Raw genomic sequence first — 16728 nt, 5'->3', positions numbered from 1 at the left:
TAAATGTGGTTCCACATCTCACAATTTTCATTATGGATGTATACACTCATGTATACACTATGCTGAGCAAACTCCATCCACTAATAAAGGTCATTCGATGGAATTGAAAGCTCCAGAAAATAAGCAGCTCTCGAGTGAAGAAGCCCTAACCTTATCTTGTTCTTCTGCAGGTCGCAGATGGACTTTCATGCTCGTGTAGAATAGAACTGAATAGATCTGTTTTTTGTTTGTTACCAATGATGTTTTCACACCTACATTGGAACTGGTGTTTTTTTTTCATATCTTAAATCCTAATTTGTTAAAAACCAGCCTATGAATTGTTGACCATAATCATTAACTCATGTACAATGTTTTCTTCACATAGCTTAGCTTGGTGTGTAAAACAGTTTCCCTTGTAGCTTTTTTAAATGTTAATAGTAAAATTACTTTTCAAGCTCTTCCATGAGTATTTAAGTGTTTCTGCTCTTTGAATGTAAAGATGTCAACATTATTTTTACTCAAAAATGCAGGACTTCTACAACCTTGACTGACCGGTCTCATCTCATTTCTGTCTCAAATATCAACCTACTGAAGAAATAGTCCCCACAGAAACTTCTGACACTGTCTCCTGTGGATTATCTAAAATAAAGAGTATGTCGAGCAGTAGGTAAAACAGAGATATTGTTCTTGGAAAAAGAGGCTCATGTTTTATTGTATGGATACAAAGTGGTCTAAAAGCTGATTCATAACTGCTACATTTAACCCTGAACATCCCTTGGAAACACAATATTTCAAGGTGGACAGGCAGCACTCTGGTATTTTCTGCTTTAGACCATGTAATGCTCCTCAATGCACGTTCCTCTGGGCCTGTATTTATCAAACCGCTAAAAGTAAAATTTTGGACATGAGTGAATGATAAAAAATAAAAATCTTTGCTTTTACTCCTACTCAGAAACTTAAGAATAAAGACAATTCATCAGAATCCTTCAGCAAACAACATGTATAAATCTGGCCTTGAATTTATTATAGTCCCTGTCTAAACATCTTCATTGTCTGCATTTGCCATTTTAGCACAAAATCATTCTTATTATATGATTTCTCTGATGTACCTTGTCTACCAACAGCAGAATGTCTCACAGCAGAATCTTGCTTCCTGATTGCATATTTATAATAATAAATACATTGTATTGTTATCAATTTCCCATGTTAATTATTAATTAACAGCATGGGTCTGTACTCTGAGGGGTACTCAGTACAATTTGATTGGCTCCACAGAGATGTTTCTGTCTTTTTCCTTGATAACTCACATTTCACACATCATAGTTAGTTAACTTATGATGGAGAGTGCCCTCTGGAGGCAGCCACAAAAGACAAACTAACCCTCACTTTGAGATTGGAGAAAACATGTTAGCAAGTGGGAGCTTAAAGTGCTGGTAGGATGCTACTGGGTTACATTAGACAAAGTGTAGGATCCAGTGTGGAGGGTGTGACCAACTAAGAGTCAAGATATCTCAGCCTTTTCTGACTGATTTTAACTGATTTTTGTTTATCTGTCTCTGCACTTTGGTTAAAACATTAATACGCTCTTATTCAGAACAAAATCAGGATTGTAGCTACAACTGAGGATAATGAGGTTGTATCCTCTGTATGATGTTTCTGGAAATTTGATCCCTTTACAGTTTTACAGTCAAGATGATGAGTGTTATATATGCACATTACAACATTATTGACCCAATATATTTTAATCTGACTTCTTTTTGTGACACAAAAAGGACGGTAGGATTCAATATTTCTTCCCCAAAATATTTTTCCTAGCACTATGGAGAATGCTTTCAATAGCATTCACGTTAGGAAGTGAAACTTTAACTGAAACTTTCAAATCTGAAAACACATCTTTAAGAAAACATAAAGGAGGATAGAGTAGTGGTGAGATTTCTAAAATTCTTGTTATAAAACCCTGAAGATGGTTGAAGACATTTTTTCCCTTGGGGATTTAAACAAAATGATTCTTTATACTAATATCATGTCACTGCTTTCCCTTTTCATTCAGTTTTAAGTGTAGTCAGAAATAAAAGGTCTAAAGCAGAAACAAGAAAGTTATTCACAAGTCTGTGACTGGGGAAACTCGAAGCCAGGTGAAAGGTTTAGTGCTGGATGAGCCAGCAGGTGGCGCTCTATCATTTCAAATGAAGAAGAATCCAAAATAACATGAAGTGAATTCTCAGCTCCAGAACCTCCTCAGTGTTTTGTCCTGAGCTACAGTCTGTAAAGCCTGTTTGTTCTCATCAATGGCATCTTTGCTTAGTGCAGTGGTTCTCAAACAAAGTTCACATCCCCCACCCCACAATTTTTATCAGCCATTAACAATGATCCATGTTTAATTTCAGTGAAATAAAGGTCAGCACAATAGCATCAGCAAACTCTTGTTGTTTTATTTCCCTTACAGAAATCATATTCATTCAGCTTACTACATATTGTTCCCCTGATCATTCAAGCCCCCCCCCCCCCCCCACAGTGGTTCTATGCTTAAGCCCCTCCACAGGGGCCCACCCCCCAGTTTGAGAACCACTGGCTTAGTGTAATGGTTCTACACATCCATACTGAACAAAAATTCACTATTATACCAAACACATTAGGCTTTATGCCCAAATCCATTATCAGAAAATGCTCGTTCCCTCAAGGTGCAGACAAAGAACCCATTGACAAACTAGTTCTGCTGCTTGTTTCATACACAGAGAATCACAGAGGTTTTATTATATCATTATGTTTTGCTGCCATCTGTTGTATTGTTGATGGCCAGTGATAGGACAGGTGTCTGCTGACCACACATGTTTATACAAGCAAATGATTAATCATTAATCCAGACTGCAAATACTGAGACAATATGGCCAACAGGGCTAAAACACGATTCCTCTTTTAAAACGTTTGATATTACAGTGTATGGATTTAATGTCTGTTTGCTTGTGTAAAAGCACTTAATCTAGACTGATACCAAGAACATATAAACACTTCTGTACATGCAATTTTATAGTGTGACAACAGTATATACAGTGGCTTCAGGAAGCATTCACACCCCTTCACTTTTTGCACACTTTGTGTTGTAGATTAAATTTTAAATGAGTAAAACTGTTGCTTTTGCCCATCAGTCTACTCTCAATAACCCACAATGACAAAGTAAAACCTTGTTTTTAGAAAACAGAAATCTCTCGTTTACAATGTTTTAATCGATATGTATAATTAATTTTGTACTGACTTTGGCAGCAATTTCAGCTTCAAGTCCTCCTTGGTAAGTCTCTTCAGGCTTTGCACACCTGCATTTGGGCAGTTTATGTCATTCCTCCTGACAGATCCTGTCAAGCTCAGATGAATGGGAAGCAGATGTGAACTGCCATCTTCAGGTCTCTCCACAGATACTATGGGGTTTAAGTCTGTTGGCCATTCAAAGACAGCGCACAGAAGCGTCCCGTAACATGATGCTGCCATCACCATGCTTCACCGTACGGATAGTATTAAGAGCAGTGCCTGGTGTTTGACAGACATATTGCGTGGAGGTCTGCCCAAAGGGTTCAATTTTTGTTAGATAGATAGATAGATAGATGACTTTATTCATCCGATCGGACCAGAGAATCTTTTTCCTCACGCTCTCAGAGTTCTTTCAATGCCGTTTGGCAAACTCCAAGCAGGCTGTCATATGTCTTTTACTCAGAGTAGCTTCTGTCTAGGCCTTACTGATGGAGTGCTGCTGAGATGTTTGTCCTTCCAGCAGGTTCTCCCACCTCTGCAGAGGACTCGTGAAACTCTGTCAGTGATTGTTGGGTTCTTGGTCATCTCCCTGGCCAAGGCTGTTCTTGCCTGGTTACACAGTTAGACTGGGTGGCCACCTCTATAGGAAGTTTCAGGTGTTTCTAAACTTCTTCCATTTGCCAGTTATTGAGGCCACTGTACTCCAGGGATCACTCAAAGATTTAGAAATGGCTGTACACCTTTACCCTGATCTATACCTGACCACAGTTTTACCACGGTGGTCTACAGAGAGTTCTTTGGACCTCGTTGCTTGGTTTCTTCCTAACATGCAGCGTGAATTGTGGGACCTTATACACAGGCGTGTCTTTCTCAACAACACCCAATCAACTCAATTTACCACAGGTGGACACCAGTCAAGTTCTAGATGAATTTTAAGGATAATTAAAGCAAACAGGACGCAACTGACCACAATTTTCAGTGCCATAGCAAAGGGCCTGAATATTGTTGTAAATTTGAGATTTCAGTTGGAATTTTAATTAATTTGTAAACATTTCTAAGAACACTGTGAACTGTTTTCACTTTGACATTATGAGTCATTGACAAAAATTTAATTGGTGAATTTGATTAATGAAGTTTAGCATTTTAAAATTAAATCTACAACACAAAGTGCAAAAAAACTGAAGGGGTGTGAATACTTTCTGAAGCCACTGAATATATATCTTCTATATTGCAACATATATCAATATGTTACAATATGGAAGATATATGATATATGGATAAAATAATTCCATTTTCTAGTTTATATGCCAGGACCACAATATTTAATAGAAATACTGCACTTTTTCACTCCAGTTAATTTATTTCACAGCTTAACTATATAAGATTGTTTGAAAAACAGGTTAATTCAACAAAATGCAACATTAAATGCAGCTTAAATGCATCAGTAATAAAGATTCAACGTCAGACACAAGAGGCCATGAAATATACTCAGCTACAGTTTATTGTCAATACTTTCCTACTCTTACTGAGTAAAATTTTCAGTCCTTGACTTTTACTTGGACTTATCTATACTTCTTCTACCACTGGCTATTCCAAATAATCAATGTTAAATAAAAAAAGATACTTGAACTCACTGATGTTATATCGTCATATAAGTCATATAAACATGAAATATTTCCATAAAGCAGTCCTGCTTTTCAACTTGCAAAGTTTTTTTTAATTTTTAAACTTTTTTCTTGTTTCAAATATTATTCTCTTCAGCATCTTTTCTTTAATTCATATTGTTTATTATTTTCTAATTACTTATTTATTGTGTCAATTATCTTTTTTTTTAAATTTTTAAAAAATCTTTTTTTCTTATTGGTGTGACATTAACACCAAGGTTCACCTAGTAAAACAATAACAGTATAAGTTGTGATAATGTGTAAATTGTGTATTTTCTCGTGTGTGTAGTTTAATACCAGTGTGTCACGACATGCGCCGTGGAGCAATATGGGAACACAGGGCACATTTTGAATGAGCCCCTTAAGTCCTACTTTAAATTTTAAAGTTTCATAATTATGAAATTATAATGAAATAATTTATCATGCCAGTAGTCAGCAGCTTTCAGGCCCTCTGTCCTTAAACTCACAAAAGACTCAGTTTGCAGTTTAACTTTGGAGGATTTTAGAAAAGCTTAGAATCACAAAGTTAAGTTTCCGCGTTACCATAGATGGATTACTGAACAGGTACATGTCCAGGGGTTCAAAGGGTCCGTTGACCACAAAACAATTACAAAGAGGCCAAACAACAACCACAAAAACAAGCAGGATGACCACAAAAAGACACAAGGCAACCACAAAGAAACATTAAAGAACTACAAAGAGATGCAAAATGACTACAAAGAGATGCAGAACCACCACAACAAGATGCAAAATGACCAAAAGAGATGCAACACAACCACAAAGAGACACAAAACGGCTATAGAGAGACATAAAAAACAGCTAATTGGAGACTTAAAATGACTGAAAAGAGGTGCAAAAGAACCACAAAGAGATACAAAATTGACTACGAATGCAAAGAGGGTGCAAAACAAAACATATTGAAACCACCACAAAAACATATAAAATGACTACAAGGAGAAGTTAGACTCCAAAGAAACACAAAGCTACTACAAAGAGATCAACACCACCCCAAATATATGCAAAACAACAACAGATGCAAAATAACTAAAAAGAGGTGCAACATGACCACAGAGAGACCTCAGCAACCACAAAAACACACAAAACAACCACAAGGGCACAGGGGCCTTTACATATCTACGCCCAGGGCAGCGTTGTTGCATAATCCATCCTTGCTTGTCACAACATATGAATCTAAATCAGGTTTTGCGTAATGTTAAACATCTAAATAAAAATACAGTGAAGTACCTAATCATTCCCACAATGCCTCAGTCCAGTCCAGTTCAGTTCAGCTTTGCTGGCTTTGTTAGTATTCCAAGGGAACTGGCTTTGCCATGGAGGGCAATTACGTTCACAGAAAATTAACATTCATTGTGCGTCAGTGACATTACGAGAGTATCTGTCTCAGTATGCAGCATCCAGGGACTGAGAGCCGTGTAATCAATATCTATTAGCCCTCCCATCAGAAGAATCAGATTTCACTATTAGATCAGCCTGCTCCCCTGACTCAACGTCAAACATTATAAGTCGACTGGACATGTCATGCACTGATGTAGCCGCCTAATGAAAGAGATCATGTTGAACTCAGATACAATAAGAGGAAATATGATCCATCTCATGAGGAGTTATTCTGTATGGATGCCAGTAGGTGTCAGGCTCACACCAGTGAAAGAAACAAAAAAATAAGGATATAGAGCAGGAAATGGCTTTCACATTTTATTAATATTGACATGGATACATACATTAATGGTAAAATTATGGTTAAACCATTTCAGAAACCAGGATTCATTTCTTTTAGAACTATTTTTTTTTTGTATTTTTTAAATTACAAACCAACTTCAACAAATGGGAGAAAATGAAATGCAGCTGTATGAATGGCAGTTTACACATACTTCATACAGAGTCTTCCTCTTATAAAAAAAGACCATCAGATGATAAGAAAAAGTTTTGGTTTTGTCTGTTGTGACTCACAGATGCATGTAATGATAGAAAAAACCCTGAAACAGAAAATCATGAGATCAGATTTGTGTTAAAATACTCTAAACTGTACATGATATCTATAAATGGCTCAAGACCGTTTTTTTTTTTTGTTTGTTTGTTTGTTTTTTTTCTTTTTCTTTTATTATCTCCTCCAGTTTGCATGACACACAACTCAGTGAAAGAAAGTGTTTTATTGTCAAACCTGATCGGCTGTTGTAGTAAGTGCTCACAATAATGTGCTCCATTAAAAACAAAAAGCTCCTTCTAGTTTGGATTAAAGAATTTGGTATAGGATGGCATGACGAAATTCAGAAATGTTGCCCATTTAAAGTGCTTAACAACATATGCAGTGTTACAAATAATCTAAACAATAAATTAAACCAAAGACAGATAAATAACAAATATATGTAAAAACTCAAGATATCCAAACAAGCAACAAAAGCTAAATAATGAGATACTTTTTGAACTTAATATCACAATTATACAAGCCATTGCACATTGTCACATGATATATATATATATATATATATATGTATATGTATATAGTGTCGTTGTTTTTTCAGAATAGCTAAAGAGCAGACGGCTTTGATTCAGAGATACTCCTTGGTTTCAGCTTTGCAGGTTCAGATCGACAATCCTTTGTTTCACAACATAAAATGAACTCCGTGTTTAAGGAAATCCTGATCCTTTTACTCAAGAGTTGAGTTTTTTGAGGAGACGTCGCTGCCAAAATCTTCTCTGAGCCTCGACGTATTCACTCAAGTGCTAAAATCGGTAGTGTATCTATACAGCAGGTTGGTAATCCTTGGGTTACAGGTGGGAGGTGAACACATCAGAGCTCTCGAGGCGGACCTCTGTGTGTGTGTGTGGTTTTTTTTTTTTTTTTGGCTGTGCTGGGGTCAGGTGCAGGGTCCTGCCGGGCACTAGGGAGGCAACAGCGGGGGTTTGAAGGTGCAGGCTCCAGTACACTGACGAGGGGTGAGCATCTTGCAGGAGAAATGGTGAAGGGCGTCATGAGCTTCTGGGGAGGAACAGGCCCATCAGTGAGGACATGCAGATTAACATACATGACACTCTCACAGATTATTGGTGAATGAATCAGCTGTGAGTTGGCTATTTTTCCCTAAATGTTGTCAAAGGATAGATTCACATTTTTTACAGTCTGTCTTAAAAAACTCCATGACATGTCCATATGTACCTTTTGGGCATGGTTTGTCTTTACAATTCTATGACAATAAATTACATTTTTGGATTTTTGACTGTCAAAACAAGAATTTGATCTTCAGAGATTAATCGTGGCCTTTTTTCACTATTTCCTAACATTTTATACACTGACCAAAAAATCAATTATTAAATAAAACAATTGTCAATTGTGAAAATACTTGGTAGTTGCAGCCTTAAAATTCTTCTACGATGGAGCAATACGACCTTGCCCTTAGAATTGAATGTGTATCTTGACACCAAAAAAATTAAAGCCATGCTATAAAATGCTTTCTAACAAACAAGCACAATATAATTAAAATGAATTTAAACTGGATTTTGACACAGGGACACCAGGGCCACAAGATGAAGGATGAGGACCAATCATTGCAATTATACTTTAGTGGTGCAAATTTCTGACAAATCTGCTGATCAAATGATGTGGACTCAAATTAAATGGGGTAAACCTGGGCCCCTGGGTAGATGTCCACTTTGCCTGGATGGTAATCCAGCCTTGATCATTCTTTCTGTCCTAAACGGTCATAAACATCTGATGATTTCAATGTAAGTGATGGGGGATAAAATCCATAGTCTTTAGACTGGAGGATTCAGGAGTCTGAGTCCTACATATCAAGTGGGCATCTTCCAAATTTAAGAATCTTTCTAGTACAGAATGTCTGAAAGGTTTGAAGTTTAACCAAACTGCATTACCTTCCTCTACCACTATGTCAATTTTAGGAGCTGGTTAATCGAGATAAACCTTAATTCTCCCTTCAGTGCCATTTAACCACTGCAGAAGAAGAGGGTGCTACTAGATAACATAAACGAGCACCAGTCAAACCTCACACAGTGTAAACAATGTAGAAAAATGTTAAAAATATGGCATTTATGTCTGTTTATTTGAGAAAAATTATACTCTCCTCATCAGTCCTCACACATGATTTCACCTGCTGCCATTTTTCATTGTTCATTTGCTTAGTCTGTTTTCTGTGTCACGCTTTGCTTTTATACGCCAACATTTCCTCCTCAGCCAAGTGTTTTTTTTTTTTCAGTGTTTGCTCTCTGTTTTTTTATGTGCAAACTGAAAATGCACATGGTGGATGGAAACATGCTTAAGGTGAGCCATGGTGGAGGGTTAGTAACACAAAAAAAAAAAAGACATTTTGTAGTACGGGCTGTGACTTTGGGAGATGGACAGCTGTTGTGACTGGATTCAGATTGCTAAAGACTCAGTTTAACTTTGGCTGGACTTAGACTTAGACTTAGACTAGATTTCCCCATCACTTCCATTGAAATTGCTTCAAGAGGGGATCTTTCAGTGTACATTTGGACATGTGAATATTGCTTGAAGACTGAGTTGAAACAATGTGAACCTATCCTTTAATGGTGTCTTACTGTAAATACTTATCACATAAGATGTTTGATTAAAAAAAAAAAAAAAAAAAGTAGCACTTGCATATTTATGTTTGTGGGCAAAAAATGACATGTATTCATGTTCCTTTTTGGACCAGATAAAATTACCTTTTAGCTTCTGCTGTATTGCATAACGAGCCTTTCTCTCTTGGTCCAACTCGCTGCACAAAGTGTCTATCAAAAAATAAAATGAATAAAAATAAAAAATGGTCAAAAAAGGAATAAAAGGAAAAAAAAAACGATAATGTGAATTGCTACGTAGCATCTGAAGTGAAGGAGTGTAATGTATGCCATTTTCCCCCTCCCCTCTAGTGACCCCTCTGTGTACTTGAACCCTGTATTTAAACTACTGTAACATTAAACCAATCCTTTAACGGATGGCATTAGTTGCTGTCTACTGCATGTAACTGATACAGCACGACATAATGGTCTGTCTATTCAATTTTCCAGAGCATGATTTAGGAGAAAATAACCTTTGCATACAAAACAATGTGGTTTCAGTTTCACCTTTTGATATCTAATAATTTACCTCAACTGCAGGAGGAAAAAAATATGGAGTTTACAGGAAAAAGGCTGGACACAAATCGCCAATATTTCAATATGCAAGTGTCACTTTTCCTTTCTTTTTTGGTTTAGAGGCATGTTGGTTCAGATTGATTGAGACTGCCTATGTTATTTAAACGTTTCTGTGGCTTAAATTCCCCCCCACCATAAACTTAAAGAGCATTGATCTACATCCACTTTACAGTCAGAATGTGTGAAAGCACAGAGTTTAGAAAGAGACCAACCTCGAACAATCTGCAGCTGCTGGACCATTTCCTCTCTGTAGGACAGCTCACGCTTCATTTGATCCTGAAAATTATCTGAAGAGCATAAAGGACAAAATAACTCACTCTGCTGGTGTAAGATCTAAGCTGAAAGCAGAGGGTTTCAGAGCCAAACAAAGAGGCAAAATACATCTGTGGCTTTAACTCACAAAACACAATCAGACTCACTTTTTACCTTTTAAATGCTGAAATTCTCTCTCCAACTTTTTCCTCAGCTCCATTTGCTCCACAAGCTGCTTTTGCAATTCCTCTGCAAAAAAAAAAGAAAAAAAAGCCAAGATGTGTCAATTTCACCAACTTATTTTTATCTGCTGTACAGAAATATCACTATTCACCCAAAAAAAAAAAAAAAAAAAAAAAAATCGACAAAAACATCTTTAAAAAAATCGAAAAAAAAAAACTTTTCCTCAACCTCATCTACCTCACACCAATTTGGTTCCACTTACTATGATAAATTCGGAATGAGTGCACGCAGAGATGATTTACACCGGCCCAGTAAACCGACTTCAGGTGCGTTTACACCCTTGATAACAACCATTTCGCTGCTTTCCTCTCGCTCGCTGCCACAGTAATTGCGATGCATTGCCTGGAGGTTGAGACGATAATAATGGAGTCCCAGGGTTTTTCCAAGCGTTGTAAAATAATTAGCTGCCGTGCCTCGGGGTTATGGCTCTGTTCCTTAAAATATTAATAGCCTCTAAACGATTTCCTCTTACAATAATAAGTCAAAACTCCCACATCTCGTGATTAAGTGGTTAACAACTATGGAAACACTTTAGGCCCACAAAATGGAAATTCACATTCCCGATTTTTGGCACGTCATTGGCGGCCGTGGGCATTTAGCAGCATTTCAAATATGGTTTAATGTTTCTGTAATGCACACATTTAGGCTATTTATTTGATGAATTTAATAACTACACAACCTTAGACAAGCGGTCGAATTAAACGTGGGTATATAAATCTAGAAAGACAACCTAATTAGTAAAACAAGTAGCTATATTTAATTCAATTTCATATCTGACATTTTGAAAGTGACAAATAAATAACTGTCTCAATTAAATGCGGTAACCAGGCCCCTGTCAGCTGCTGTCTGAATCTGCTGGCTGTCCATACATCTCCCAAAATACAGTCAGAACGGGGATCATTCCTGATGGTAATGAATCCCCTGCCACACCCCCCCCCTCTCTTTTATGTCCTTCTGATCCTGGAACAGCCTCTTACCTTTAGCCATGTTCTCCAGATCTCTCTCATGCACGCTGATGTCGATGCGCAAAGCTCCATCGGCTGCACACAAAACAGCACAACACATCATTAAAACCTAGGATTAAGTCATCCATATGACTGCCACGCTGTAAAAGAAAATCTGAAGCAGCGAAGTAACTATAAAATGGATAGAATTAGTAGGTTTTTTTTTTTTTTAAATTAATACTAAAATATGAAGCAGGATAATTAGAAACCTTGTCTGTCCTTTTGCTCCTGACAGGATGCTGCGGAGCGCTGGTTCTGTGCGTCAGACAAGTGACGAGCACCTAAACATAAATGTTCCTCAGTTAAAAAGAGATGAAAATGCCACAGTTTACATGAATAACCAAAGACTGCTTCAGTAATCACCGGTGGATCTGCGGGGGCTGCTCGATTGTTTCGACCCAAGCGACGAGGGCTCCTTCTCCTTTTCATGCGCGTACACCTGCAAAATGAGGCAGACCATCGTGTTCAATGCCGCGCACCAATTACATGGCATTTTGCTGCAGTTCTTCACATAATTATGGCGTCAGTTCTTCAAAAAGCTGCAATTTGTTGTCAAGGTGTTGAAATGATCCCAAACGAAACGTGAATGGTTTTGCATAAAAAAAAATTAAAAAACACTAAAGTGGTGGTAAAACAGAAAATCATCTTAATAGAAATACATCAGAAAATGAAATCAGGATGGATTAGGCTGTTGTACTTTAATTACCCTGCTTGAAAACAGCGACATCGACGACACATTGGTACAAATGAAGGTGGATCCTAATTGATCCTGTAGAAGTAAAAGGGGCCTTGTTGTCCTGCTCAACAGCACTTCAGAGAACAGTTGAATGACTGTTTCTCCAAACATTAGGCCGCCCACATGTTTTATCATGATTTATCAAATATCTACATCTGGATTTTTTTTTTTCTAATTCCAGGCCACTTGGTCTTGATTACATTTTTATCGGCCTCCTCTTTGCATAAACTCTTATATTCTCCACCACTGCGACAATTCAACTTCCCCCCACGGGGATCATTAAAGTTTCATTTAATCTAATCTTACTTCATGAAGAGGAGAGCCATTACGCATCTGTCTGTCCTCATCCGATGACCCAGTGTGCGCGGAGTCCTCCGGTGATGCTGCTGCTGCTTCGGGGCTGGAGGGATCAGGATGCTCCTGGCTCTCCTCAGCACCCGAGGTGACCCGGTCCGACACATGGGAGTCACGGTGGTCTGCTCCCGGCGAGATCTGGATCGGCTCCTCCTCGTCTTGACCCCGGTTGGACTCCACATCCACGTCTGGGTCGTCGTCGTCGTCGTCCACCACGCTATCCCTGTCCGGTGATATCGATCTGTAACTCGAGCCCTCGCTGATAAAATCCGGGGACAGGTAGCCAGGGCGCACGCCGTAGCTGTCCCGGTTGCCGTAGAGTTTGGCGATGGTCTCTGCGTCTTTGACCACGGGCCTGAAGGCCGAAATGTAGCTGATTTTCCTCTGGGAGGTCTCGTCCCCGGATTTGTCCTCGTCGTTCCTGGTGGAGGAGGACTGGGAACTGGGACAACGTTCCCCGCCGTCCAGCTGCTGGTGGGGGTGGTGGGTGGTGTCTTTGGGTGTGTTTGCGCCCCGGTCGCTTTGGTCCGATAAGTCGAGCTCTCCCTGCCGGACGCCTGGCAGCTCAGGGTGAGGTTTGGGTGGAGACCCCGGATAGGGCGGCATGGGGAGGCTGCCAGGTGTAGGCCAAAACATGGGGAAAGCAGGGTAGAGTGTGTCCTTTGCGCCAGGCCAAAACACACCAGGAACATTGGTTTTGTTCGCATCAGACACACCGTCGCTCTTTTTCTGACACAGCCCATAGCTGGGGAAGCCATAAGGGTGGTGGGGGAACAGAGGTGGGGGGATTTTCTGAAGCATGCCAAAGCTCTTGCTGGGCACTGGGATGACTGGATAGCTCCGTGCGCCGCTCGCCAAACTCAAGTTATTGTTCCCCTGGTCCTCGTCGCACCGTAAAGTTTTGTGGGGGATCTCAGGGGAACTGGTTTGGGCCAAGCTGGACGAGGCCTGAGATTTCATCGGCGACGACATTCCCGACCCGCTCATGGGCAGAGTCCTCTTTCTACTCCCCCCGTTGAACATGGCCTTAACATCCTCCCACGCGTGGTTAATGTCATCGGATGGTTTTTTTTCCGTCAGTTTCAGGTGGCGTCTCCACGAGTTAAAGTTGGCCGCGTCCGGCTGCAGATACTTTGACTCTGGGGTGCGATGGGAGTGGAAAATGAATTTATTTGGGGAGAAATACATGTTGCAAAAGCTGCACTTGATGCACTTCGCTCTGGAGCTGTTGTATCTGGCGGGTATGAAGCTGCCCCTGCTGCCCCAGGCGCAATCGTGAGACACATCGAATGCGAAATTTTCTGGTAGCTTTGGGGGGCTATGCGCCCCCAGGAAGGACTTGCAGAGCCTCTCGGCCTCCCGTCTGGTGATCATGCCGCAGCGCCTGGAGGAGATGGGCATGGCCCCGGCGCGCCGCAGGAGCTCCAGCTGGACCGGGGTGCACTGCACACAGGTGATGCCCAAAGCGACCCGGCGGTTGTGTATCTCGTTGTAGCTGTAGTTTTTCAGCAGGGTGTTAGAAATCTGCGCCAGGCAGAGTCTCTCCTTACCGTCTATGACCAGACACACGATGGGTACCCCGTACAGGGAGGTCTCAGTCACTTGGTTTGGTTTGAGGGAGCTGGGGCTGGAGAAAGTCGGTGCGTCCTGCTTTAAACCCGGGGAAGAGCTGGCGTCTCGTCCCGCGTCTCGAAGCTGTCCGGGCATCGACTCCATCCCTGGAAGCCTGTCAGTCAAAGAGAGAAGTGGAGTGAACCGGAGGCCTGTTTAACACGCCTTTGACGGCACAATGCAATGTCAACACAACAAAACATTTCCACTGCAACGCCTTGAAACGATTCAGCTTGTGAGAATAAAAATGCAAACACCTCAAATATATTAAACAAATTTAAAAAATAGTAATTTTATGTAAGTCAAATAGACATAATGTCAGAGTATCATGTGTCTTAAAAACAGGTACATGTAGATCATATTTTATTGATAATAATAATAATAATAATAATGATAAAGATTCTATAATGATTCTATAAAAATTCTATAATAACAGGACGTTTAATTTTATTGTTATGATCATTTTTAATTAGTTCAGTATTTATAGTAGAATATAACAACAATAATAATAATATAATAACAATAATAATAATAATAATAATTTGAAATCGATGACCAAAAATAGTCCATAAATGGTCTAACTAACAGGAGGTTCTACTGAGAAGTGAAATCAATCAGTGGTGCTGTTAATTATTTCCCGTATGGTTTCATTCCTCCTCTCTCAGGTTATCCGGGTTCCTGCGCGGAGGTGGATCTGCTGCTCCCCTTATCTTCAAATCGGCTCAGCACTTATGGGGCAACTGCTTAAGAGTCACATAAGATTCTTATACGCGGATAAGGACAGAAGGAAAATGCAGCCTGAGCTGCGCCAATGCGCTTAGCAGAGAGGAAAAGAACAACTATAAGCTGCTTTCCTGGTAATTACACAGATCCAAGCGTGCGTCCTCGCATTGTTAATAAAAGACTAGCCCTATATATAATTAAGGCTTCTGCTCAGATTAGCCTCAGCCAGTTGCTCGAAATTAGGTTGAAGCAGGCCTATCTCACGTTCACCTGCGCATACTTACTTTTAGTCGCTGGGCACTAAAAGACATGCAAGCAGCCCGCAGCCGCGTCAGCGACTCACCCAGACAGGCTGATGATGTGAGAAAAACTATTTTAGAGTGATGGAGAACCAATATTTGACACGTTCCGACCGCAATTTGCATGCAAAACAAAAGACAAATTAAAACACATACAGGAAAATTAGCTGGACTTCTGGTTAAATCATATATATATATAAAAACATTACATACCTTTCTCTCCTAAAAAGACGACACACTCCAGCGGGATTTAGGATGGAAAAATGATAAATAATATGAATATTGACAGATGTAAATTCAGGCCCGATGAGCCCAGAGAGGGACGATGGCAAAACCCAGGAGGTCTGACGGCAGAAACTCTGAGCCGGAGTCTTTATTTCAGTTTAGTTGAGTGCAGGCGGCAGCAGGCAGGACCTCCATCCTGTTGGAGCCCGGGGAGGTGAGTGGCGTGTAGACAGGAAGCACATGGCACCTCTCTCTCCCCCTCCCTCTCTCTCTCTCTCTCTCTCTCTCTCTCCCTCTTCCCCCCCCCCCCCCCCCCCCCCACCCCCCCCAGACTCCTAGACGTGCAGAGTTACCACTACACACCAGTTTTAATTTACAATTACGCAGCTTTGACTTACAAATATGATCAGAAACAAAAATCTCACGCCCAATTAGGCCCCTGCTGACCCCAAACATCTTGACCCAGGTATTATCACATATAATTAAACAAAGAGCAAAATAACATCATCATAGAAAAATCTGAGAAAAGTGAAATGATGTGATAATTGTGACCGGATGGACCCTCTAGGCGGCCCGCGGACCCCACATTGGGAACCAATACTGGCCCAACTGATCATGCACAGTGTATTCAGGATTATTTCTAACAGACAGAGGCGGCCTCTGTCGTGAGTGGCACTTTGGAGGGCAACAAGAATAACAAAAGGCCCGGGCTCATTTATCAAGTTACACGGCCATCTGTTAGGCTTCCACGCCGGCCACGCAAATCAATCTGAGGCCTCAGCAATGACAGAGACGCAAGAAAGAACTAATATATATAAAAAAAAAAAAAAAAAAAACGGCTTCAACTTGGAGGCTTTTGTTCGAGCATTAAATAATTTGGAGGAGTTTCAACGCGTTTTCTGCTCAGACGCTCTGCGATGAAAGTGGAGTGAATCTGGGATGAGCTGCTGCTGCTGCTGCTGCTGCTGATGATGATGATGATGATGATGATGGTGATGGTGCCTCAGGCCAGACTGTCACACATACACGCACACAGGCAGAGGAAGACCAATAATCTGTATATGCAAAAGGAGAAAAAAAATCAGCGGTGTAAACGGTAATATTCAAAACCCATTGTTTGCTGTAAAGACACCAATTTATTATTAATAAGCGGATCGATGACTGAAGCTCTGTTGTCCCGCACAGATAGAAGTGTCCGTACCTGCAGCAGGTGGAGGACAAGCATCCCG

The 16728-nt window shown here is 40.2% G+C and overlaps 1 protein-coding gene across 4 annotated transcripts; it reads right to left on the bottom strand.

Moving 5' to 3' along the window:
- Positions 1–6574: 6574 nt before the first annotated feature.
- On the bottom strand, positions 6575–15743 carry skor1a (SKI family transcriptional corepressor 1a). 4 transcript variants are annotated; one of them, XM_071490026.1, is made up of 9 exons: positions 15488–15743; positions 12594–14367; positions 11915–11990; positions 11761–11832; positions 11525–11587; positions 10479–10553; positions 10265–10339; positions 9585–9650; positions 6575–7884 (listed from the first exon to the last, which is right to left on the bottom strand). In XM_071490026.1, exons 2-9 carry the CDS (start codon positions 14355–14357, stop codon positions 7787–7789), a joined length of 2289 nt encoding a protein of 762 aa, XP_071346127.1. In that variant the 5' UTR covers positions 14358–14367; positions 15488–15743; the 3' UTR covers positions 6575–7786. The 4 variants fall into 4 exon arrangements, with proteins under 4 accessions (XP_071346127.1, XP_071346128.1, XP_071346129.1 ...); XM_071490027.1 differs by having other exon boundaries at positions 6575–7881; XM_071490028.1 differs by lacking the exon at positions 9585–9650.
- Positions 15744–16728: the final 985 nt, after the last annotated feature.

The sequence above is a fragment of the Trachinotus anak genome, unplaced genomic scaffold (genome assembly GCF_046630095.1).
Source record: "Trachinotus anak isolate AG129_WGS33_773 ecotype Australia unplaced genomic scaffold, CSIRO_AGI_Tana_v1 ptg000011l, whole genome shotgun sequence".
NCBI lineage: Eukaryota > Metazoa > Chordata > Actinopteri > Carangiformes > Carangidae > Trachinotus > Trachinotus anak.
This window is presented reverse-complemented; position numbering and strand designations above follow the sequence as displayed.

What these genes read in the sequence shown, in the direction of transcription:
- skor1a (XM_071490026.1), bottom strand. Translation starts at nt 14,357, where the DNA reads ATGGAGTCGATGCCCGGACAGCTTCGAGACGCGGGACGAGACGCCAGC. An exon ending in ATGGCTCTCCTCTTCATGAA is followed by an intron (nt 11,991 to 12,593) that starts GTAAGATTAGAT and finishes CTCATTTTGCAG; the next exon opens with GTGTACGCGCATGAAAAGGA. An exon ending in CAGCCCCCGCAGATCCACCG is followed by an intron (nt 11,833 to 11,914) that starts GTGATTACTGAA and finishes ATTTATGTTTAG; the next exon opens with GTGCTCGTCACTTGTCTGAC.